We start from the raw sequence: 27,005 nt of genomic DNA on the forward strand, positions 1-27,005 counted from the left end.
ACTGCTCCAGTTAATCCAATAGCCCAGGACCCTCAGATTCATCTCAGAAAGGAAACAGACAAAAGCTAGGGGTTTAGAGAAAGCCACTCCTGGATCACTCTCTCATACTCTCCACTGGAGAGTTTGGAATTAGTCATCAGGAACATTTTGACCCTCACACCTGGTCACTAAACCAGCCCACCTCAGCAGGTGATTGGTGTAAGACAACTCATGGTTTGTCATTGAGGGTTAGAAAATGTTATGGTGACACCATTTCATGAACACAAATGTGGCACTGAATACACACTCAAGGAATTCCTTCTCTCCCTGCTAACGGATTCAGGCTGTAACCAATCTGGCCACAAAAAGGCAATGAGCACAATAACCTCATCCCATTCTGGGTCACCCCCTATCGCCCTGACCCAAACCACCACATACAGGTCCGTGGGAATTGGGACATGGGGAGGACGTGGGATTGAGGGACCTGGGGAGGGTGGGATCGAGGGACCTGGGGAGGGGTTGAGAGGGAGTGGAATTGAGGAGCATAGGAGGGAGTGGAATTGAGGGGCATAGGAGGGTAGGATTGAGGGACATGGAAGGGTGGAATTGAGGGACATGGAAGGGTGGGATTGAGGGACCTGGGGAGGGGTTGGGAGGGAGTGGGATTGAGAGACATGGGAGGGTGGGATTGAGGGACATGGGGAGAGAGTGGATGTGAGGGATATCAGGGTGAGTCTGGGGGTCAGGGAGATGGTAGGTAAAAGTAGATGATTGTGAAACAAGTTCTTTGCTAATTTTGTTGGTGTCCAAGAAATGGCGTACTCTCCAGTACACGACAGAACATGTAATGGTCATGAGGCCAGAATTACAAAAATATTGAAGGGAAATTCAATTAAATACAGAAGTATTGTTCAAAAACAGAATACACATTTAGGAAGGAAACATTTGATCATGAAGAGAGTTGATATATTTCAGGAAGTACTGGTAAGTACAAACACGCTGGAGTTTGAGAGTCGTGCGGAGTTAATTCAGGGCAGCATTGAGATGTTAGATCTTCAGTAAATTCACTGTGTGCTACTGTTAAAAAAAACATGCTTCCTAGTCTCAGCTGCAGTGTAGCATAACTGTGTCACCCACTCTCTGTATCGGTGCAAGAACTGTAGAGTCTGGTTAGCCACAAAGACTGGAGACAGGATTTGAGAGTATGTCACAGTTGATGTCTTCTATTATGTTTTGTACCTTCACACATAGAGACACACACAGTCTTTCCTCTTTAAGCAGGTGTAAGGAGGCTTTGGAGGCCGAGTGTCAATCTGTCAAACCACGTCAAGAAGACTCAGTCCATAACCAGCAGACCCAGATTGGGATTTCTTATTATTCTTTCCTGAGATGGCAGTGTCAAAGGTCAGATGATTTCAGCACCAGTCCCTCACTGGTTTGAGAACACATGGCTTCTGATTCAGAGACAGGAATGTTCTCCACTGAGTCACTAGATCACCTCACAGTCTGAGCTTACTTACCCAGTCCATCACAAAGACTGTGATCAGAAAATATCATACACTGCAGCCAAACATCTGCCGAGTCTGATTCACAAAAAATAACAGCCGATTCAAACTGCTCCATGGGATATTGAGCAGCACACACAGGTGGACACTCCAAATGCAGGACCGACGGAGTGCCGTACTCTCAGAGGGTCAGTACCAAGGGAGTGCCGCACTGTCAGAGGGTCAGTACTGAGGGAGTGCCGCACTGTCAGAGGGTCAGTACTGAGGGAGTGCCGCACTGTCAGAGGGTCAGTGCTGAGGGAATGCTACACTGTCAGAGAGGTATTAAGTTGAAGAAGAACTGCTGGAGGGCCTACCTTTCAGATCTGACATTCTCCCTGGTGTCCTAGGTCGATATATATCCCTTACACAACATCAGTAAACCAAAGGATGTGTTTGTCATTTTCCAATGGTGGTAGCTTGCTGTGCTCATTTGCCTATGTCTAAAAAATACAATGTTGGCTGTAGGTTCTTTGGGACTTCCTGAGATTAGGTGTTATATGAATTCAAGTCTTTCTTTAAAAATCAGTTCAGATGTTTTATTTGTTCTGGGAATAGATGAGTATGCTGTCAGTTGTTGGCTATCCCTACCTGCCCCTTGAGATGGTGGATTTTGACCACATGTTGTTGTAGTCTGTGTCTCCCAGTGTCACTAGGTCGGGGAGGTCCAATCTCGTAGATCAGTTTACAATGGTTACTGACCCGAAATCCTGTCCCCATCATTGCACCAAGTCTTAGTGCATCCAACGGAATCCTGAAAGGAAGAGGATTCTCACAGTTCCCGACTGAAGCCATTACCTGTTGTCACTTGTATCCGGTTTTCCACGATTCCAGTCTTTCTTCAAGAACTGTCCGGCCAACCTCTGCAATGCCTGAAAGACAAAGCTTTGCATCAAAAGCAGGATCAGAGAGGTCTGTCCAGTGATTGAGCTCTGTCCTGGGTTTTACGCAAGTCCCAGGGTGAAGTTAGAGAACAATCAAGAAAACTTAACTCTCAGGTATGAGAATTTGAAGACACCCTTTCCCAGACTAACTGCTCCTGGAATCCACTGATAACTGAACCAGAGGTTCATCTCCACACTGCACCCCCTCACAGACTCCATCCTTATTTCATCATCAAAACACAATGTCAGCTTGCACCTACACTGTCCAAACCTCTCTGCTCTGTGACGTAACTTACATCGAGTCCAACTCAATCATCACCCCTGTGTTTATGGACTTACGCTGGCTTCTGGTTTGGTAACCCCTCAATGTCAAAATTTGACCCCTGTTATCCAATTCCTCCAACCCACCCCTCGCTATCACAGTACTTCCTTCCAGTCCTCCAACTCTCTGCAAGAACTACACTCCGAGTTCTGGCGCCTTGAGCCTCCTCATTTTAACACCCGCTCCACTATTGGTGATGAAAGGTTAGGCCCGAAACGTCGACTCTGTTGCTCCTCAGACGCTGCCTGACCTGCTGTGCCTTTTCCAGCGCCACACTTTATCACCACCACACCCACCCCCCTCCTCCACGATTGGTGGCTGTGCTTACGGCTCCTTCCAGATGCTGGGTTACCGACCACTAGCAGCTTGTGGATCAGGTGGAGTGGAGCCTCTAATCCACCTTTTTATGTTGGGTCTGAGGTCCTGTTTGCTTACCAATGAATCACTTGGCAATCTTGACCAACTTGTCTTAACGACAAGTTTTCCTTTATAAAAACTTTAATCGACCCATTCTGATATGTTATGACATCGCTCTGGAGCACATGGGAATTCTAGCTCAGAGACAGGAACACTACTACCGTGCTGAGAGCCCAAGATGTAGTTTGTAGCATGATTACATTGGTAAAAATTACATCGACTACTTTGACGTGATTACAAAGATGGTCAGCAGCCAGGGATGGCACCTCAGTCTCTACCGGAATCTTGGTTTCTCTTGCCAAAGACTGTGTGACATTGTCAGATTGGACGGAAGTTGGTACAACTTCAATATTAACTCTTTCAGAGCCACTACTTTGTACATCGCTGTCCAGGGACCTCAGCCCTGGAATTCCCTCCCTCGACATTTTCCCCTCCTTTGCTACTTTAAGAAACACCTAGATTTTTATCCAAAGTCCAGTTATTGAACCTAAAACTTCTTTAAGTGGCTCAATGTCATTTTTTTTTTCTGGCTTGGTTATGCTCCTGTGTAGCATTTGACCGTGTTAAAGGTACTATGCAAATCCTGCTGATGGGCAGTGTTTCTACAGTTAGAGAGACTGTTGAAAGAAAGAAACTCTTAAACCATTGAACAGTTGTCTCCCACATTGTATGACTTGACCCTCTCGAGCCCTCAGGGCCACGTTGCACAACTTTCTTGAACTTCAGCGTCAAAGGAAGATGAGGTCAGCGCAGACAGTAGTGAAGCCACTTCCTCCTGTCGAGTTGACAGACAACCTGTAGGAAGTGGCGTGTTTGGTCACTGAGTAACAGCTGGTTGTGATATTGAGCTGCTTCATGGAGGTTGATGTGTATTTCAGCTAGCTGACAAAACCCAGATGTGGACAACTCTGGGGAAATGAGAAGAGCTCATTTTGAGCTGAAATGAAAGGGGGTGACAGTGACAGAGTGTTAATGTCACAGGGCTACTGTCCAGAGGCAAATATAAGTGCTCTGGGAGTTCAAATCCCACACACCGCATCTGGTGGAATTTAAGTTCAATTGATAAAATCTGAAGTTGAGCACGGCCTTGGTATTGGTGACAATGAAATGATCACTGCTGGTTGCAAAAGTCCATGTGACTGCATATCCTCAGTAGCGTGGTTGATGCCAAACACTTTGTTCACTTTAAGGGCAGTTAGTGATGAGTAACAAATACTAGCATTGCACGCAATGTCTACATCCCCTAAAAGAACAAATAAAATATCCAAAAAGGAAAATAAACACAGAAAGGTGAAAAGTATGCAAAGAGCTGACGGGCTGATTTGTCGCCTATAGTGCTGTGAAAGTCAACTTGATCGCACAGGGGGATGAAATAAGACTTGCATTTGAACTCAGTTCCCTCAAAAACCAGGAAAATAGTTGGAGAGGGTGTGAGATCCTGCACAGTGTTGCTAACCCTGCAAAAGTCTTTAGAAATGAATCTCCAGGATGCTGCAGTAATCAAAGATTCAGAAGGAAAATCATAGAGGCTTTTAAACAAGTTTATTATTTCCATTGATCTGTTTTGCTTATTAATTTTTAAAAAGGTTGGAGATGTGGGGATAAAACATTTTGACTGAGAGAGGCATTTAGAGGTAAAATAATGGGACCCCCAGCAATATGTCTGACTGAGGTTGGTGGCCTAGCTCTGTGTCTCTGTCCAGTCTACCCTGTCCAGATTAGATTAGATCAGATTACTTACAGTGTGGAAACAGGCCCTTCGGCCCAACAAGTCCACACCGCCCCGCCGAAGCGTAACCCACCCGTACCCCTACATCTACATCTACCCCTTACCTAACACTATGGGCAATTTAGCATGGCCAATTCACCTGACCTGCACATCTTTGGACTGTGGGAGGAAACCGGAGCACCCGGAGGAAACCCACACAGACACGGGGAGAACGTGCAAACTCCACACAGTCAGTCGCCTGAGGCAGGAATTGAACCCGGGTCTCAGGCACTGTGAGGCAGCAGTGCTAACCACTGTGCCACCGTGCCGTCCAGTTAGAGACCCACCTAGACAAACCTCAAACTTCTCGAAGACACAATTAAAGTCAGTGCCAAAGTCAGCAAGGCAACAATGGCAGATGATCCTCAAAAGGTTTGTATTATTATAGGACAATAACACATACTATCTTGCCCCACTGCTGGGTATTTTTTGCCTCGACGTAACCCCACGAACAGTTCCTAGACAGCCCCGCATCTTGTAAACTGTTGTGGGGCAAGAAAGTACCTTAAGCCAGGATCAATAATGAAAGATTTGTGAGCACAGCTGGTTGAATAGCCCCACTCTCCATTACAGCAAAGAGGGGAGTGGCCACTCAGCCATCATCACCATGCCAGCTCTCTGCATATGGCTAGTCTCACTTCCCCACTTGGTCCTCCTATGGCATGGAAACAATTTCTCTTCAAATAACTATCAAACATTCTTTTGAAGACCTTCATTGTATATTTCCACATACTAATCTTAAGCAGTGTATTCCAACATTTTCGCTATTCCTTTCACCCTCATATTTATTTCATTTCCCCTTCCATGCATCGATACTATTTGCCTCAAGCGCTCCTTGTGGTAGTGACTAGCACATTTTCACCACACTCTGGTCAAAGAGGTCACTTCTGAGTTCCCTATTTGATTTTTAGTGACTGATTTTTATTTATATTCTAGGGGCGAATGATGGTGCAGCAGTGTTGTCACTGAAGGAGTAATCTAAAGGTCCGGCCTAACACTCCGGGTGTCCCTAGGTTCAAAACACACCACAGCAACTGGTGGAATTTAAATTCAATTAATAAATACAGAAGATAAAACTAGTAATGGTGACCATGAAGCTATTGTTTGATTGGTACAAAAACCCATCTGGCTCAGTGATACCCTTCAGGGAAGGAAATCTGCCATCCTTACCCAGTCTGGTCTACATGTGTCTTCAGACCCACAGCAACATGGCTGACTCTGAGCTTCTCTCTAAAATGGCCTAGCAAGCCACCTCAGTCCAAGGGTAATAAGAGCTCGGCACGGTGGCACAGTGGTTAGCACTGCTGCCTCACAGCGCCAGAGATCCGGGTTCAATTCCCGCCTCAGGCGACTGACTTTGTGGAGTTTGCACGTTCTCCCCGTGTCTGCGTGGGTTTCCTCTGGGTGCTCCAGTTTCCTCCCACAGTCCAAAGATGTGCAGGTCAGGTGAATTGGCCATGCTAAATTGCCCGTAGTGTTAGGTAAGGGGTAAATGTAGGGGTATGGGTGGGTTGTGCTTCGGCGGGGCGGTGTGGACTTGTTGGGCTGAAGGGCCTGTTTCCACACTGTAAGTAATCTAATCTAAAAAAATAAATTCTGCCCTTGACAGTGACACCCATAAACTACAAAAGAGTCAATAAATATTAATAATTTATGCCCCTCAGTTTTGATCTCTCCCACAAATTGAAAGGTCTTCCCTGCTTCTTACCATCTCCCCCTCCACATACACACACACACATCAGAATTTTAAAGCAGCTCATTATTATTATTATTAACTACTGACTCAAAGCCAAACCGTGGAGACTGGTCAAGGAGCTATTGCCTGATTACTCAGGTTCTGGCCTTTTGCCACAGGACAGAGTCAAAAGTCTGATTACTCAACAACTTCCTTAAAACTAGGCAGCATGACTGAATAACAAGGTGACATCACCCCTACTCAACATCAGCAAAGCTTATTGAATTTTTTTTCTTGCAAACATGCTGGAGAGACTCTTAATGAAATGTAGCTCATATAGTGACTATGTCCCAAGTTTAAAAATACATTAGGCGGACACGCAAATTTTCCAGGGAAGTCACTGGGCAATGATCAGGAGCTGACCTTTCCCCTCAGCAACTATTAGGAGGTTCCATTTAGATTCAGATGGCGCCCGTAATTTACATGGAGACTGTGGCTTATGTCCAGCTCCCAATCAGTGTCCATTACCGAATCCAGGCCTTAAAACTGAAGTAAAGCCAAGACCCTTTTATAGATCTCTCCAGCCAAGAATTCTCGGGAATGAAATTCCTGTTCAGACCAAAAGTAAACAGGAACAAATGGAGCAAGAGTTGCAAGAAGCAGGAAAGCAGAGGTCTAGTTCTGGCCTGAGAAGACCTTCCAATGTCCTCCCCCATCCCCGAATCTGAGTCCAAGTGACCATCCTTCATTTCCTTATCCCAACCACACTTCCCATTCCCTCCCTCACTCCAAACCACTTCTCTATCCCCACCCTATTCCAAAAGCTTATGACCTTCCAATTGTGCTCTGCCACTTGATAAGTTTTGTGACCAACCTAAATATCCTTTGCTTCCATTGTCAGTCAAGAATCTGGCACTCATGTCCTTAAATAGATTCAAAACAACCTGCCTCCGCTGCTCTCTAGGGAAAGAAATTCCAAATACTAACGATACACTGAGAAGGAAAAGAAAACTTTCCATTCGTTCCTCCATTCACAGTTTCACTCCCATGCCCTGCCTGACTCGGAATTCTTTTCCAATGTAGTTGTCGGTGTCTGAGTGACCTACTGCTGTTGCTATGTTCCATAGCCACTTGTAGACAATGCAGCCAAATGGCATCAGCGATGAGGGCATTCCAGTCACACAGGTCGTGACACGCCTTCTTTGCTGTCAGGGGAAATCAGGAGGACTTTATTGATGCAGAGAGGTATAATGATAAAACCATAAGGAATAGGAACAGGAGTAGGCCATTTGGCCCCTCAAGCCCGCTCCGCCATTCAATAGGCTCATGCCTGATACAACCTTCCTCACGTCCACTTTCTTGCCCTATCCCCATAACCATTGATTTCTCTACTGAACAAGGATTTATCTCAACCTTAAATATACACAAGGAGCTCCAACCCTCAGAGAGAAGAAATTCCTTCTCGTCTCTGTCTTAAATTGGCATTCCTTTATTCTGAGACTACACCATGTGGGCGGCACGGTGGCACAGTGTTTAGCACTGCTGCCTCACAGCGCCAAAGACCCAGGCTTCAATTCCCACCTCAGGCGACTGATTGTGTGGAGTTTGCACATTCTCCCCATGTCTGCGTGGGTTTCCTCCGGGTGCTCCAGTTTCCTCCCACAGTCCAAAGATGTGCAGGTCAGGTGAATTGACCATGCTAAATTGCCCCTAGTGTTAGGTGAAGAGGTAAATGTAGGGGTATGGGTGGGTTGCGCTTCGACGGGTTAGTGTGGACTTGTTGGGCCGAAGGGCCTTTTCCACACTGTAAGTAATCTAATCTAATCTAATCATACCTTCTGGTCCCAGACTGTCCCATGAAGGGAAACATCCTCTCACCATTGACCCTGTCAAGCCCCTTCAAAATCCGACCTGTTTCAATAAGGATCACCTCTCATTCCTCTCAACTCCAGGGAACAGAGTGCCAACCTGTTTAACCTTTGCTCATATGACAAGCCCTCCAAACCAGGAACCATTCTAATGAACACTCTTGGAACTGCTTAAACAAAAAGGACCTAAACTGCTCGCAGTTCTCTAGATGTGGTCTCACCAACATCTTGTACAGGTGACTGGTCCCATGCTATATATTCTGTGATATAAAACCTGGGACCACATGAAGCAGCTCAACATTATCACCTGAGCCAATAACCTCTCACATCCTTCAGCAAAATTCTGGTCGCAGACAGGAGAGATGTGATGAAACTTTTATAGAGGGGAAGGAGCACTTGCTCCTTCTGTTAGCTTCCATTTAAATTCATCTAGAGCCTCACTGAGTGCATCGTAAACTTGAGATTCTGGTTCAGAGTTGGTTTTAAGGAAGGGGGTGAAAACTTGTTTCAACCGAAGTGACAAACAAAAGGCCCAAGGAAGACATTGAGCACAAATGAGGGAGCAAGCACGAAAGGCCGAGGGGCTGGTGGAAGGCTGATTATTATAGAGGATTGAGTGAGTGCAACGTGAAGGCTAATGCAGTATGTGAGGAGATACTGAGTATCTCGCTGGGAGACAGTGGATCTCAATATTCTCCAATTTCCCTCGAGTGCTGTTCCCAGGCTGGGGAGTACCAGGTAATGCCAGAAGTGGAGCACTGTGGTAATGGCAGCCAGGGGTAGGGATGTGATTTAGTGTTGGATGTGGAATCGGAGAGCACATCATCAGCCAGAGGTTCTATCCAGGACATTCTGCTGGAGAGATTAGGACAACAAGAGGATGTAAATGGATTTGACAGACACTTAGATCTGTGGAGAATACTCTTGCAAATGGACTTGGAGGCTAAGAGTAACCACCAGGGTTGTCAACGCACCGTGTAAATAGTTTCCTCAAGTGAAGGGAACAGGAGGTGGCCATTCAGTGTCAAGCATTCGATGAGATCCTAGCTGATCTCTGTTCATCCATTGTCTCTGATTCCATTTCCCTGAATAACCTGGGTCAACAGACGTCCATTGATCCTTGGATTTACATTTATTACTTAAGCTGGCAGTTTTGCGGAGGGAGATCCACACATCACTTCATTTGACGTAATGTTTCCACAACGCACTTAGACATAAATTAACAATGAGGGAGTTATAATCAAGAATAGAATACACTAAGGGAAACACATTGAAGTGGACCATGTAAGTGGAGTAAAGGGGCAATTGCAAAGGCAATTAGTTGCTTGGTCGTACAGAGTCAAAATCTTGCTAAAGAGAGAGATGAGGGGCTGAACTTTGCCATCTTCTGGTAAAGTGTCAATTTTGGCAAGCTTCATGGAGCCTTAAAGAGTTTTCACTTCCCACATTCAACTCATTACCCATGGACTATGCCCCTGTGGTATCCCATTCCCGCTCACCATGGTGGAAGTACTCACCAGGATTCCTGGCACTGGTACCATCTTTAAAGCGCAGCCCTGCACCCGGTCAAGTGCTGGCATACTGCTCCTGTCAGCTAACACATGACATGTCTGACAGATTGGCACCCCAGCTATGTCGACAGGGAACTGGAGGTCCTGGTGTGTAGTAGGATGGGAGGGGTTAGCGTTGCACATACTCATTGTCTATGGAATGTGCCCCGCAATATTGGTGTCCAACATGGAGGTCCGGATGAGCTACAGGTGAGCTTGAGTCACCATTTGGACCTGCCCGTCAGGAACTGTCACCATGTTGTTTCTATCCAGCGAGGAGGAGATTGGGAGGGTGCATGTTAATGAGGTGAGATGGCGTGATAATGTTGGCCTACACTGGTGAATGCAAATAGGCTTCTTTCACCAGCATGAACCTTGACTCACCATTCAATGCTGGTTGGAAAAGGAGACCTTATGCTCTGGCCATTGAGAAGCCCCTTGTTAGCCACCTCATGTGATTTTGCCAACTTTCTTGCCACAACCCATGTTGTTCAGGGGCTGGGGAGATTCCACTCGCATTATCCTAGCTTTCAGTTCTGGCACTCACCGGGACAAACACGAGAGCGTCAAGTTCCAAACAATCACAACAGTTTGCACTGAAGGTGAAAAAGGTGCCAACTGATTGTCAAGTTAACCCGCGAGGTCAATCAAAGTCAATCTGGGATGGATAACTGAGAGATGGGGATTTCTAAACAAAAGGGGTCAAGAATTATCAGGGTGGTACGGTGGCTCATGGTTAGTGCTGCTGCCTCACGGCACCGGGAACTCAGGTTTGATTCCAGCCTTGGGTGACTGTGTGGAGTTTGCACATTCTCCACATTGTCTGCTCTGGTTTCCTCCGACTGTCCAAAGATGTCTGGGTTAAGTGGATTTGCCATGCTGAATTGCCCATAGTGTCCAGGGATGTGCAGGTTAGGTAGGTTGGCCATGGGAAATGCAGTGATAGGGTGTGTCTGGGTGCGATACTCTTTGGAGGATTGGTGTAGACTGTTTCCACACTGTAGAGGGGTCCTAAAAATATCTTCCCCATTTTAAAATCTAAATCGCCTCATAATTCATATGGCTCTTGTGAACTTTACTGGTTTAGCCCTGGTACAGCTCCTTACCTGACCATATTCCTTCTCAATTGCAGCTCTCTGTTTGCTAAACGACCTGAAACAAAATACAAAAACATAATGATGTCAGAATGGTGAAGCCTAACATCCTGGAGATTACAATCTGGTTACAGTTTAAACAAAAGAGCTGCAGAGAGGTCCAACAGAATTTTCTTCACAAGAATTTAGCCCTGCCTATAATCAGAAGGCAGGAGCAAGGGAGTGCTGGGGGTAACACTGAGAAAGCATTGCATTGTTGGAGAGGCAGTACTGAGAGAGAGGGGCTGCATTATTGGAAGGATGATACTGAGGGAGTACTGCACTGTTGGAAGGACGGTAGAAAGAAAGCATTGTACTATGAGAGACGCATTAATGAGACAGCATAGCATTGTTCACGGGACAGTACTGAGGAGTGCTGCTTAAACAGATTGCATGTCGGAATCATACTCCATCCTGCCTCCAATTACTTGAAGCATGACATGTCATTTGAAGCATATTGTTCAAATGTAAACCTATCACAGCCCAGCCACTTGTGTACCTTTGAATGTAGCATTTGTACATCATAGTTAGCTGCAATACATTTTTCAATACAATAATATCCACACAAGATTCTTATGATTTGAGTGATGGCAGAAGCATTTTCACATCAGTTATTACTGGAAAACATACCCTCAGGGATCAGGATTTATTCCTTTATAATACAGGCCCAACCAACTCTCACTAAGTCTTGTTCACCAACAGCAACAAGTTTGTCATTCTGTGTCACGTATCCACTGATCAGCCACGCCACTGCATTTTCTTGAAACTTCCTCCTACCTTGTAACCCTCCAATATCTGTGCATCTTCTCTCTCAACTACTTCTCTGATAGACCTGCTGTGAGCTCTATTGTCCGTCAGCCTCTCCCTACCAGGCATCTTGCAAGATGTTCTTTAAAATGCCCTTGGATCAAGCTTTGGATCACCTGTGGGGTTTATTTCTTCTGTCGCTTCATCCTGTGTTGTGTTTGATAACACTTTGGTGAAATGGTTAGTGCTATTTCAGTATATGCCAAATATGGCGCAGAAATTCAAAATATTGGCAAATCTGTCCAAAAACATGGAACTGCAATGGAAGTCGATCTGTGAATCAGTAAATTGGTTGCTATTCTGCCCACATTGGAAGCACTTCCCCAGCATTTGAAAACTCAAGATTTGTGCACAGTTTAAAGCAATAATTTTGTATAAAGTTGCAAAAATAGTGGGCATGAGTTTTCCATTTTCTTTTACGGGATGTGAACATTGCTAGAAAAGCTAACATTTGTCATCCATCACTAAATTTCTTCTGAACTAAATGCCTTACTCAGCCAGCTCAAAGAGTGGCTACGAGTTGACCACATCGCTGTGTGCCTGGACTCACCGGCTAGACCAGTGCAGAAACAAACGGTGAAAATGCTGGAGAAACTCAGTAGGTCTGGCAGCATCTGTGGAGAGAGATTAAGTTAATATTTCAAGTCTGACATGACTCTTCTTTCAAACTGAAAGTGATTGGAAATTTATTTTTTAATCTTTTGACAAAGGTGGAGAAGAAGCAGGGGGCAAACAGATGGTGTGGAGGCTCAGTGAAGTAGCCAAAGTAGATTTCCTTCACTAAGGGGCTTTTGTGAACATAGTGGGCTTTTAAAATAAATCGATAATATGTGCTATGATCACCATTACTGAAATTAGCTTGCTATTAATTGAATTTAAATCCCACCAGTTGCCAATGTTGGGATTTGAATCTAAACTTCCAGAATATTAACCTGGGCCTCTGGATCAGTAATCCAGTGACATTGCCACTATAATCAGCCTCACCCTTAAATTAATTATTAATGTCCAACTTTTCTCACATTTATCAGCACAAATATCAATAGCAAAACAGCTACAATTCAATTAACTAGTGCGTATAATCAAATGGCCTCCAAAGGTAATTATACATGAACATAAAACACCCACAGAAGTGCACCACTTTCATTTTGTTTTGCCTGGTCGAGTGTGACACCAGTGCACAGCAGCTTAACACCATCCAGGACAAAGCAACCCTGATGGCTGGTGAAGTTATTGTAATGAGGTCAGCGAGGTAGACCTCATAGAATGTGAGTTCCCTGATTTGGGCTGTTAACCTGGTCCAATCAGGGAGCCCTGGCTGACAGATATAAACAGGAGTGTCAGAGGTTCTGTTCACTCAGAGCTGGCTCTGAGCAAGCTGAACTCAGCGTTGAGTACTGTACATGTGTAAACAAATGGTGTCGAGATACTGGCCTCTGTGCAGTTACCCCATTCACTCCCTCCACCATTAATGCTCAGAGTGTACCATGTACAAGATACACAGCAACAACTCTTAGACAGAACCTCCCAAACCCACAATCTCAACCAACTAAAAAGGACAAGGGTGGTAAGTGCATGGGAACACCACCACTTGCGAGCTCCCCCTCCAAGCCACTCTCAGTTTCTGACTTGGAAATATATCGCTATTCCTCACTGTCACTAAAGACAAAACTCTGGAACTTCTTTCCTAACAGTTCTATGGGGTGCACCTACACCAGATGGACCGCTATTTTTCAAAAGGATGGTTCACTTAGAACAAAGAAAATTTACAGCCCAGGAACATGCCATTCGGCCCTTCAAGCCAAATCCACTGTCTAAACCTGTCGGTCAATTCCGAAGCATTTGTATCCCTCTGCTCCCCACCTACTCATGCATCAGTCCAGATGCATCTTAAATGAATCTACTGTGCCTGCCTCTACCACCTCTGCTGGCAACGTGTTCCAAACACCCACCAACCTCTGTGTGAAGTACTTACCGTGTGTATCCCCCTTAAACTTTCCACCTCTCACCTTGAAAGCATGACCTCTGGTCATTGAATCCTTCACCCTGGGAAAAAGCTTGTCTCTATCCACCCTGTCTATACCCTTCATGATTTTGTAAACCTCAATCTGGTCCCCCCTCAATCTCCTTTTTTCTAGTGAAAATAAACCCTAACCTACTCAACCTCTCTTCATAGCTAGCACCTTCCATACCAGGCAACATCCTCGTAAACCTTCTCTGCACCCTCTCAAAGCGTCCACATCCTTTTGGTAATGTGGCGACCAGAACTGTACACAATATTCGAAATGTGGCCGAACTTGATCCCGACAACATGGGTTCAATTCCCACATTGGCTGGGGACAGCATGATGGACTCTCCTTTGCAACCTCTCCCTTTGCCTGACATACAGTGACCCTCATGTTAAATCATCACCACTCACCTCTCTCTAATGAGAAAGCAGACCTATGGTCTGGTAAGACTATGACAGCACAACAACTCAAGGGTAACTAGGGATGGGCGATAAATGCTGACCTCGGCAACTAAACTTACACCCTAACAGAAAAAGTAGGAAACGTGCCTGTGAAGATAGATTTTTAAAAATGCCTAATGCATTTCCACGAGACCCAACCTGATTTAATTGTCTCTGAATACCTTACCCCTTTCAGGAGGTTTATTTAAACCTTAAGAGAAGATTCATATCAAGGGTGTAATTCGAACAAATCCTATGCCTGTGAATGAAACTGACTGCCAAAGTTTAACTCAAGTAACCTCCCCTAATTACAGGTTCAGTTCCAGCTCACATTCAAACTGAAGACACAGAGGAAAGCTTGGTCTTTATTTTAACAAATCCAGAGGCCAACAGATTGAATACACTTGGCTCACAAAATCTTGTTTTATTTGCAGTCTCGGCTTTCTGGTAAAGATTGAAAATAAATCAACTGTTAAAGTTTACCTTGGAGCCACCCAAGAATCACAGGCTCAATGTGTTCAGCTCCCTTCACACAAGAATTATCCCTCACTGTTCAAACTTTACACCGGACATGCAATCTCCTCTGTGAGTCTGCTCCAACTTTGGACTCTGCCAGCGAGCTGTAGTCTGCCCGATGTTTTCCCGGATTGAGCTTTACTTAGGTAGGGTGTAGACTTCCCAGTGCATACTTTAGCGATGTAAAGACAGCACTGGGACTCCAATTGAAAACACCAGCAAGGGCCTGTTGCGCCATTGGAACTGAATGGGGACAATAGACTGAAATGGAAATTCCGTCAAAGAATCACTCCAACACTGGGTTCTTGTATATTTAAAGGGTGACCTTCAATGTCTGTGTCTCCTAATTGGTAGGAGGACAATATTGGGGGAAACAGGTCGTGTTTGGGATGGGGAGCAGAGTTGGGGGAGCATGCTGTAAACACCATAACCAAAACAATTTGCATTTGTATCACTCTTCAGGATGTGTCAAAGTAGCTACAGCCATTAAATACTTTCTCTTAGGGGAAAGATTGAACCATTGGAGTTCAGAAGATGATCTCTTTGAAACATGGAAGTTTCTGAGGGGCTTAACAGAGTAGATAATCGGGGGATGTTTCCCTTTATAAGAAGAGTCTGGATCTGCAATTCTGAAGTAAATGGTGAACCAATAAGATGGAGGTGAGGAGCAGTTTCTTCTCTTGGAGGGACATTAATGTTTGGACTTCTCTTCCCCCGAGAGCAACAAGCATTGAATGTGGGTGGCATGGTAGCTCACTGGTTAGCACTGCTGCCTCACGGTGCCAGGGACTGAGGTTCAATTCCTGCCTTGGGCCACTATCTCTGTGGAGTTTGCACGTTCGCACCATGTCTGCATGGGTTTCCTCCCACAATCCAAAGATGTACAGGTTAGGTGAATTGGCCACACTAAGCTGCCCATAGTATTATGTGCATTAGTCAGGGGTGGATATAGGATAGGAGAATGGGTCTTGGTGGGTTACGCTTCGGAAGGCCGATGTGGACTTGTTGGGCCGAAGGGCCTGATTCCACACTGTAGGAGATCTAATCAATATTTCAAGGTTGAGTGAGATGGATATTTGATTGATAAGAAAGAAAAGGATTATTGGGGACAGACTGGAAAACTGGTCCCAGTCAGATCAGCCATGATCTTATAGAATGAGAGAGCCAGATAAGACGGTCCGAACTGCCTTCTCCACCCTATTGTAATATAGGAAACACACAGCCATGTCCTGACACTGTATAACTATAAGGAACTGTTACTCCTCCATGGCTGGAGTATATTTGGGTAAGGGACTGAGTCTCAAAGTGATGCAACTGCATTACCTAAGTGTGGTGAGCCAATGGAATTCTCTACCAGAACAAACAATTCAAAACATCAATGTCTTCAAGGGGTTCTTATGGCCAAAAGGATCAAAGGGGTAGAGGAAGAAAGTGGGAACAGAGGACTGAGCTGGATGATTAGCCGAGATCATACTGAATGGTGGAACAGGCTCGAAGGGCTGAATGGCCCAATCCTTCTGTTTTCTGTTTTTTCTATGTAAGAGAGTCACATTTGCTGGTCATCCTCTGGTCCACAATTCACTGCTCACCCTAGACTAAACCGTGGGCTCCATGAAGTTGTGCGTCTGTCTCTGGTTCAGGAGATTGAGTTCAAGCCTCAGCCCTGAGGCCTGGCTACCTGAACCAGGCTGACTTGCAAAAGCAGGGCGAGATGAAAACACAAGCATGCATCTATAGAGTGTCTTTCACAACCAAAGTGTCTCCATAAGTACATTTATAGTCATTGAGTCAGAAACGAAATGAGTCCAACCTGCCTGTGGTTGGCTCATGTCCCTCCAAACACGTCTTTTTTCATGTACTTATCCAAATGCCTTTTAAACACAGTAACTGTACCCGCACCCACCACTTCCTTTGGCAGTTCATTCCACACATGAACCACTCTGCGTAAAAACAAAAAGTCCCTCATCTCCTTTTTAAATCTTTTTCCTCTCACCTTAAAAATATGCCCCTTAGTCTTGAAATCTCCAACCCTAGGGAAAATGTACCTGCCATTCACCTTATGTATACCCCTCATGATTTTGTAAACCTCTATACGGTCACCCCTCAACTTCCTACACTCCAGTGAAAAATGTCCCAGCCTACCTAGCATCTCCTTATAAATCAAACCCTCCATTCCTAGAAACATCCTGGTAAATCTTTTCCGAACCCTCTCCAACTCCTAGACTCAAAGGCCTGAGCACTGAAGGCAAGCGTGCTAAATACCTTTTTTAACCACCCTGTGGTGCAAACTTTAAAGAATTCTGGGCTTGAACCTCTGGGTCTCTCTGTTTTACAGCACCACCCAAGACCCTATTTTTAATTGTATGAGTCCTGCTCATTTGTTATACCAAATCCAAACCTCACATTTATTCAAATTAACTCCACTTTCTTGCCTCTTGTGGAACTCTCTACCTCAACAAGCTGGTAAAGTTGGGAGGATTAACTGACTATCTCAACATTGGGATCAATAGGCTTCTATTGAGCCCGGGAATTAAAAGACTTGAGTGAAGGAAAGCAGACAGGTTTTTGTGTTGCTTGTGTCAACCATTGTCCATCTGAATAGCAGCAGAATAGGTTCAAGAGACTAAATTAACCTCCCTGTATTCCTACAAATCCAGACCTTGTCATGTTAATGATTATGATCAAATAATCATTCCCTGTCAGCTCTGTTGCCTCACAGTGCTAGGGATTCGGATTCAATTCCTGCCTTGGGCAACTGTCTGTGTGGAGTTTGCACATTCTCCCCGTGTCTGCGTGGGTTTCCTCTGGGTGCTCCGGTTTCCTCCCACAGTCCAAAGATGTGAATTGGCCATGCTAAATTGCCCATAGTGTTAGGTGCATTAGCCAGGGGTGAATGTAGGGGAATGGGACTGCGTGGGTTGCTCTTCGGAGGGTTGGTATGGACATGTTGGGTCAAAAGGCCTGTTTCTACACTGTAGGGAATCTAATCTAATCTAACTGATTGTTAGACCATTAGCATTATCATCACTTGGTGAGCAGCAAGTGGAAACAGCATGCTGATGAAGTTTATTGAGCTCAACACAGTAACTGTACCCGTCAACTAACAAGCTAATCTACAGATGAAACACATGGTTGACATTATTAAAACACACTGGAGTGAAGGGCTTTATGCTCAGTGGTAATGTCCCTATCTCTGGTCCTGATGGCGTGGATTCAAGCCCAACCTGCTCCAGAGCCATGCACATCTCAACAAGTTGGTTCAAAATATCAATCAATGCATGAGACAAGCCTCAATATTTTTGGTCATTATAGTATCAAAGAGTGTTGAAACCAGAGTTTATTGGTGGGCAGGCAAACTTGGGTGAGGTGTCAGTTTAACTCACTTGAGAAAGGCAAAAGATCAGGATGCATGTTGGATCAATTGAAAGCAAGGAAACTCAAAGACATATTGTCAGGATGTCCACAAAATTCCTACGTTAAAATTGGGACACAGTAGACCTCCTAACAGATCCCAAATGTTTAAGCAGCATGCAAAACTATATTTTTTCAATGTAGATGAGCCCAATTCAGTAACGCAGGCCATTACAATTTGCTTAGCAATTGGGAATCAAGTCCTACAAAGACGTACCGTGTCAGGATTAACAGGTGAAAAGCTTAATCATTCCCAAATGATACGGGCTATATTAGACCATTCAGAGTCAGATTAAACCTGCATTGAGCAATTAGAATCCATGTTATAGTAGGCAGAAGCCTGCAGAATCCATAAACCACTCATGAACAGATGGAAAGACAAGGACTCACAAGTGTAAGTGTGGAGCTAGCAAAGAAAAGAGTGGAGTTGGTAATCACGTCTAACACGCAAAAGCTTTCCAGAAACTGAAACCAGCTACACAAACTGAAAACTGATGAATCCTCTTAAATGGAAGAGGTACAACAGGCTTTGGGTTTAAAAGTATGGCACTGGAAAAGCACAGCAGGTCAGGCAGCATCCAAGGAGCAGGAGGGCAATTAGGGCTGGGTAACAAACGGCCTTGTCCAGTGAAAGCATAAAATAAATACAATCCATCACTGGTGACACAGTGGTTAGCACTGCTGCTTCATAGTCCTAAGGACCTAGGTTTAATTCCAGCCTCAGGTGACTTGCCTGTTCCTTGGACGGTGCCTGACCTGGCTGTACTTTTCCAGCACCACATTCTTTAACCCTGATCTCCAGCAACTGCAGTCCTCATTTTCTCTCAGTATAACAGCCTTCAGCAATTCAATCGAGCATCTCAGCTTTCAAAGTCAAAGTAGGAATCATAGAAGACACAGCATAGAGCGTGGTCATTCGGGGGTGGGGAAGGAGAGCAGGGAAATGAAGAGACGCAGTTACATAATGCATTGTCATTGGGCTTCATAATCCAAAGACCTAGGTTAATGCTTTGGAGGCACAGGTTCAAATCCCGGCACATCGGATGGTTGAATCAAAATTAAATTAATGGCAAATATGAAATTAAAAACTAATCTCAGTGATGGCAACCATGGAACAATCAAGTATTGTTGTCACAAATCTTTCTGATTCATTAATACTCTTTGGGGAAGGAATTCTGCTGCCCCTACTGGGTCTGGCCTACATTTGACTCTGGACCCCATAGTAATGTAATTGACTCTTGAGTACATTGTGAAAGTTGCCAAGCAATCCACTCAGTGCAAAGGGAGTTAGGGCTGGGCAACAAATATCCATGTCTCATGAAAGAATAAACTAAATTCAGTTCATCACAGATGGCACGGTAGCTCTCAGTCCCAAGGACCTAGGTTCAATTCCAGCCTCAGGTGACTGTCAGTGTGGAGTTTGCACATTCTCCCCGTGTCTGTGCAGTTTCCCTCCATTTACCTCCCATGGTCCAAACATGTGTGGGTTAGGTAGATCAGCCATGGAAGATGCAAGGGAGTTGGGTCTGGGTGGGTTGTTCTTCGGTGGGCTGGTATGGGCTGAATGGCCTGCTCCCAAGCTGTGGGATTCAACGATCAGGCCTGTACCAATTCTTTCAAAGAGCTATCTAATTCACAATTTGGTACAATTTGTGTTTTTTTAATTATTCATTCACAGGACAAGGATGTTGCTGACTAGGCCAGCGTTTATACCCATCCCTAATTGCCCAGAGGACAGTTGTGTGTCAACCACACTGCTGTGGGTCTGGAGTCACACGTAGGCCAGTCCAAGTAAGGATGGCAGATTTCCTTTCCGAAAGAGCATTAGTGAACCAGATGGTTTTTTCTCAACAATGGTTTCACGGTCATCATTAGACTCTTAATTTCAGATTTTTATTGAATTTAAAATCCACCATCTGCCTTGGCGAGATTTGAACCCAGGTTCCCAGAATGTTCTGGCTCTCTGAATGAGCATTTCATTTCATATGATTTTCTTTCAGTTTCATTTCCCAGCTCTTTCTCAAAAATCTTTATATTTATTCCTTTCAAGTATTTGTCAGATGTTAAGAATTGTCTACTGCAATTCATATTTCTTCCATTTTACACTTGCGGCTGTGTTTAATTGTCCTGACCCTGACTCAGAGAGTGATCCTCCCTGGTTTTGTTTTTATTCCCCTGCGCCCACCTCTTTCTAACAGCTTGATTGCAGAGATTAATAGCTTCCAGGCTCTAATAATTATCACACTTCATTGCCACAATTCTCACAGCTAAGATGAGGAGCATGACCTTTCCTTTCAGCCTGCAAACCCTAGAGAGAGTCCCGACCCACAAGGCAAGACAGTCATTTCAAATGTTGACACCTTTCACCAACTTGAGGCTATGAAGTGGAACTTTCCTGCAGCATTGACACCCTAGCTTGTAATGACCCACTGTTATTTCCAGCCACATGATTTTTAAGACATCTAAGGGAGAGGCAGGAGGTGGAAACTAATAAATAACTTCCAGAAAACAGACTGGAGTAGACTCAAAAAAAGAACATGTTCAGGGCTAAGGTGAAACAGCAGTGAAGTGAAACAAGTTGGATGCTGTATCAAAGAGATGCCACTGGTATGGCTGGCTGAATGGCCTCTTTGTATGCTGGTATTATTCTGTATCCTAATTTTCCACATCATTTTTTGCTAAAAAGCCCTGTTTTCCCTTCCTTCACCGCACCTCACCGCCACCCTCCCCCCCCCCCGCCCCACTGTTTCCCCTGAAAGCGCTGATTCTCATTCAGTCCCAAAGACCCAGACGGCCTCTTTCCCTGAAGTGAGTAACTCTGGCTGCCATTACATCTACATGTTTTGAGAAGATTTGTAGGTCAGGTTGAGGTGCAGGATGTAGGTTTGCTCGCTGAGCTGGAAGGTTCATTTCCAGACATTTTGTCACCCGACGGGGTAACATCTTCAATGGGCCTCCGGTCGAAGCAATGCTGATAATTCTTGCTTTCTATTTATATGCTTGGGTTTCTTTGGGGTGGTGATGTCATTTCCTGTTCTATTTCTCAGGAGAGGTGGTAGATGGGGTCTAACTTGATGTGTTTTGTTGTTATCAAGTTAGACCCCATCCACCACCCCCTGAGAAATAGAACAGGAAATGACATCACCAACCCAAAGAAACCCAAGCATATAAATAGAAAGCATGAATTATCAGCATTGCTTCGCCCGGAGGCCCATTGAAGATGTTACCCCGTAGGGTGTCAAAAAAATCTGGAAATGACCCTTCCAGCTCAACGAGCAAACCTAGATCCATTACATCTACATACTACAGACTACATAACCTCCAGCCTTTTTTTGATGGCTCATCATTAATTGGCAGGGGGGGGGGGGTTCCCCAGAGTCTGGTCCAACATATGCTGCCTGTGGAAAGTGAGATAGCATTTCCACCCCTATTAGCTTTCACCGTGGCTACAACAAGACCACACAAAATTTGAAGAAGTGAGTTATGCAGGGAGAAAGCGAGGACTGCAGATGCTGGAGATCAGAGTCAAAATGTGTGGCGCTGGAAAAGCAAAGCAGGTCAGGCAGCATCAGGAACGTGATGAAGGGCTTATGCTCGAAATGTCGACTCTCCTGCTCCTCGGATGCTGCCTGACCGGCTGTGCTTTTCCAACGCCACACTTTTTGACAGTAAGTTATGCAATTCTGTACAGTTGAGACACGCAGAGGTCTACTTAGCATTTTCTCCCAACTGCTAATAGTGAAGAACATCACCAAGCACAAGTACTTCTCATTCAGAAGAAATTAGAACAGGGTGCAGTCCATTCAGCCTGCTACTATATTAAATAAGGTTTCCCTCATTATTCACCTCATCCTATCAGCAGTATTCTGTGTGTACCTGCCCCATACAGACAGCAATGACACTAAAAAAAAAAGCTGACCACCACCTTCTCAAGGGCAATGAGGGATTGGCAATTAATGCAGCCCCGCGACAATGATGCTCACATCCTTTGAAAGAATAAATAAAGCTTCACTTTTCCATCCGATTTCCTTGATTTCCAGAGTGTCCGACAAAACGATCAATCAGTGTTTAATACACTCAAGAAATTATCATCCCCAAGCCTTTTTCCATGTTCGCATCCCTGAGGAAAGAAATCTCTCTTTATCTCAGTCCTAAACAGCTGAACCTTAATGTGAGAGTGTTAGCCCCTAGTTCTAGAACCCGTGTCAAAGCGGGATGGTGGGATGGGGGGGGGGGGTGAGGGGGGATGGGGGGGGGGGGGTGAGGGGGGATGGGGGGGGGGGGTGAGGGGGGATGGGGGGAGGGGTGAGGGGGGATGGGGGGAGGGGGGATGGGGGATGGGGGATGGGGGATGGGGGGGGGGAGATTGGGGGGGGTGTGGGGGATGGGGTGGGGGGCAGGGGGCGGTGAACAAATCCTCTGGAGCTACCATGTCTCAGAATTTAAAATGCTTCATTGAGACCAGCTCTCATTCTGCTCAACTCTAACAAGCATAAACAACTATACAAATTAGGAATCGGAATGGACCATTCAGCTCCTTGTACTGGGTCTCCAACTCACTAAGAACATGGATGATCAATCCTTCCCAGCAACACTGTAAGTCTACCTACATCACATGGACTGCAGTGGCAGAAGATCAGGCCTCCCCACTGATTGTGGTCCCAACTCCACCATGCTGTCAATATCTTATATCTCCACCTCCCTTGTTGATCTATTAATGACAGTCTCCACTGTGCTCTGGGAAGAAAATTTCACCCCTCAATGATCCTCAGAGAGGAAAAAAAATACTCTTCATCTCAGCCCATTGTCTTTAAATTCTGTCTCCTAGTTTGAGCCTCTCCCACAAGAAGAAACATTATCTCAGTACCCACCCTAACAAGACCGTTTGGGATTTCATTGAAAGATACCAGATCCCCTCTCATTCTTCGAAACTGCAATGGATACAGGTCCAACCTTTCTTTGCAAGAGAACTCTTTTCATTCCAGGAATCAGTTGAGTGAACCTCCTCTGAATGGTTACTCATGTAATTATGTCCTTCCTCAATTATAGAGACCAAAACTATACACACAGTGTCTTCCTTATTTATTTAACACATACTCTCAAAACGTCACCTACATGTTACCTTTCATTCATTTCCTGTCCAGAAGGATTTCATGAAACTTCACTATGGACAATCGAAGCTTGGAGCAGGTTGTTAGATCTGTAGCAGATTCAAATTACCATGTCTCTCGGACTGGAAGATTCATCTCTGGGTCACTCAGGCCATTAAACCACAGCAGTTTCCTATTTCTTAATATTTTCTCCATAACAGGTATAGAAGCTACTGGACAAATTACACATTTTGTTGAATTTTTTTTATCTTGTACTGACTAGGACAATTAGCAAGAAATTTAAGGGGATAAACCAATATTCATCTCTTTTTCTCCTTAAAGTGGTATTTCTTGTGAATTGAATACAAGATGAAAAGCTTTAATTAAATGCATACTTTTTTCAATGATTCATCACAAAAACAAATTCAGAGACTGGAGGGAAAATGGGCTATTTGAGGGTGGGAATTTATTTGATCTTATCCTTAATTCAAGTCATCGTTAATTTTCACCAAATCAGTCTATGCCTTTTACAGCCTTGTGCTCTTTCTGTTATAAAACTCCAATATCAAATCCCACTTAATCCTTCTTCACCACCCATACCCCGGATCTCTGGCTTCTTCAACATCTCAATTTCTATCTTCAAATCTCCCCATCTCTCCCTCTCTGATCTCTGTCATATCCAAAACCATAGCCAGCATCCTAATCCAACCCTGACCTCTTGTTGGGGTCCCTCCAATCCAGCTCTGCCTTCCATTTTATCCCTTCACTCTAGGTCTGCAGCACGGTGGCTCTGTGGTCAGCACTGCTGTCTCACAGTGCCAGGGACCAGGTTCGATTCCAGCCTTGGACGACTGTGCAGAGTTTGCACATTCTCCCTGTGTCTGCGCGGGTTTCCTCCCACAGTCCAAAGATGTGCAGATTAGGTGAATTGGCTCGCTAAATTGCCCATAGTGTTCAGGGATGTGTAGGTTAGGTGCATTAGTCAGGAGTAAGTAGGGAGATTGGGTCTGGGCAGTTACATTTTGGAGGGTTGGTGTGGACTTGTTGGGCTGAAGGGCCTGTTTCCACACTGTAGGGATTCTATGATAACATAATTCATTAGTTCATAAGATATATGGGCACAATTAGGCCATTTGGCCCATCGAATCTGGTCTGCCATTTGATCATGGCTGATATGCTCCTCACCCCTATTTTCTTGCTTTCTCTCCATAACCCTTCAATCCATTAGCAATTAAAAATCTGTCCAACTCCTCCTTAAATTGACTCACTGTCCCAGCATCCACCGCACTTTGGGGTGGCAGATTCACAACCCTTTGGGAGAAATAGTTTCTCCTCAACTCTGTTTTAAATTTGCTCCCCCTTACCCTAAGACTGTGACCTCTTGTCCCAGAATGCCCCACAAGAGGAAGCATCCATTCCACTTGTATTTTATCCCCACCTTTTATCATCCTGAATACCTCAATTTGATCTCCCCTCATTCTTCTAAATTCCAGTGTGTATAGGCCTAAACTCTTCAATCTCTCTTCACATGACAAACCCCTGGGATCAATCTAGTGAACCTCCTCTGAACTGCTCTTGACCTTCAAAACTTTTATTAAAGACCAATTGCGTTTTTGTGTTGCAAGATTGGAACTCGCAGACATTTCCATTCAGGAAGTTGAAGGGAACTATCCATTCCCCAATATTACACAGCAAAAGGTCAAACTCAGGTCAGTCAGTCTAATATTTAATTCACGCTTCCCATCCAAGCCTCCAGTTCCATCTTTTCTTATAGAAACTTTTACAATCATATCACGACTAGACAGGTTAGATACAGGAAGAACATTCCTGCTGATGGGGACTCCAGAACTAGGGGTCACATTACAAAGATACATTTAGGATTGTAACAAGGAGAAATGTCTTCACCCAGAGAGAGTGGCGAGCCTGTGGAATTCTCTGCCATAGAAAACACTTGGGGGCCAAAGCATTCATTTTCAAGAAACAGAAAAAGACCTAAGATAGCTCTTGGGTCTAAAGGGATCGAGGGTTATAGGGAAAAGCAGAAACAGGCGACTGAGTTAGATGATCAGCCATGATCATAATGAATGGCAGATACCTTCTATGTTCAAGTTTCTAAGGATTTGGCACCTGAAAGGGATAAGTAGAGGGCATATAGCATAATGCAGATTAAGGAACAGGGAAAAGGTGAGCAAGGAAGGAGAGCTGAGTGAAGATAATAATATGGAAGGAATGAGAGGAAGTATGTATGACAAGGGAGTACTGGGGAAGAATAAGGAGGGGGAAGGCACAGAGAGAGGGGTGAGGAGGTACAGAGTGTAGGGGCAAAGGGGCAGGTACAAAGTTGGGGTGGGGTCAGGTACAGTGTGGGGACAGTTGCCGTGTGGGCAGGGAGGGGCACAGGTACATAGTGGGGGAAAGGGGAGAGGGGACAGGTACAGAGTGGGGCAAAGGGGAGAGGGGATAGGCACAGAGTGGGGGTGGGAGAGAGGGAAGGTACAGAGTGGAGGTGCCTGGGGCAGGTGTGAGGGCGTTAAGTACAGTCTGTTTAAAGGGAGGGATTCACACAGCCCAGGGACTGGGACCCATTTACCTGATGTCCTCCAGTAGCTCGGCTTCCTGCTGCTGCTTGTTCTGTATTTTACACAACTGCTCCGAGAAACTGATCTTCACCTCCTGGCTCACTCGGCCCTGGGGAGTGGGGGAAAGAAGAGGTGATTATTCCAACTTTGTACCCCGCTGTGTTCTCCCCACCCCTCCCCAGGATCGGTCTCTGCTCACCTTCCTGGGGGGAGGCTGCATGTTACGACTCCGCACTCTCTCTGTCTCTGTATCCTGGTGTCTGTCACACTGACTGTGCTCTCTAACTGAATGGCTATCTCTGTCTGCTCTCTCGATCTCTAACTCTCTGTTTGTCAACGTCTCTCTCTCTCTTCGTTAATATTTGTGCGTGTGTGTGTGTCTGTCTCCCCGTTTCTCAGTGTAGGACTCTTTTTTGTGTCTCTATCACCCTGTTTCTGTCTGTTTGTCTCTTCTCTTCTCTGTCCCTGTCTGTCTCTATCTCGATCTCTCTCTCTCTGTCTCTACTTGTGTCTGTCCCTCTGAAACCCTGTTGTGTGTGTATTTCTCTCTGTGTGTCCCTGAACTCTGCAATCATCAGGCACCTCCCACCGCGGAAGCAGCTGCTGTTAAAGGGCCAGAGACGGTGGAGGGGAGGGACAAGGGAATAAAGATAAACTAAAATCCCCCTTTACCTCCCCCCCCCCAATCCCAGACAGCAATAATTACAGCAAAACAACTAAGTTTACACTAATGACAGCTAAACAAAAAAAACTGGAGGGAGAGGAAGAGAGAGAGTGGGAAGGAGGAGGAAGGGAAGGATGGAGGGAGAGAGAGAACTGGAGGTAGAGAAGGACAGGGAGAGAGAGATAAGGGGAAAGGAATGGAGGGAGGGGCAAGAGTGAAGAAGTTGGGACAGGAAGAAGGCGAGAAGAAGAGATAGACAGAAGTTTGCATGTTCTCTATTTCTGCTCGTCCCTCATTATCGGCAAAGCCATCAGGGAGAGAGGGAAGGGACAAAAATGTGAACTGGGAGCAG

General features: G+C 45.2%; 1 protein-coding gene across 1 annotated transcript in view; it reads right to left on the bottom strand.

Annotated features, from left to right (window-relative positions):
* Positions 1 to 26,562, bottom strand: part of LOC140491910 (F-BAR and double SH3 domains protein 2-like) — a 74,490-nt gene extending 47,928 nt beyond the window's left edge. Inside the window, exons 1-4 of the mRNA XM_072590365.1 lie at positions 26,189 to 26,562; positions 26,001 to 26,098; positions 11,114 to 11,159; positions 2,322 to 2,395 (exon numbers count right to left, since the gene is read on the bottom strand). Coding sequence (XP_072446466.1) covers positions 2,322 to 2,395; positions 11,114 to 11,159; positions 26,001 to 26,098; positions 26,189 to 26,209 — 239 coding nt within the window. The 5' untranslated portion in view covers positions 26,210 to 26,562. The remainder of the gene's footprint in view (positions 1 to 2,321; positions 2,396 to 11,113; positions 11,160 to 26,000; positions 26,099 to 26,188) is intronic.
* Between the last annotated feature and the right edge of the window lie 443 nt (positions 26,563 to 27,005).

This window comes from Chiloscyllium punctatum, chromosome 20 (genome assembly GCF_047496795.1).
Source record: "Chiloscyllium punctatum isolate Juve2018m chromosome 20, sChiPun1.3, whole genome shotgun sequence".
In the NCBI taxonomy this organism is placed as follows: domain Eukaryota; kingdom Metazoa; phylum Chordata; class Chondrichthyes; order Orectolobiformes; family Hemiscylliidae; genus Chiloscyllium; species Chiloscyllium punctatum.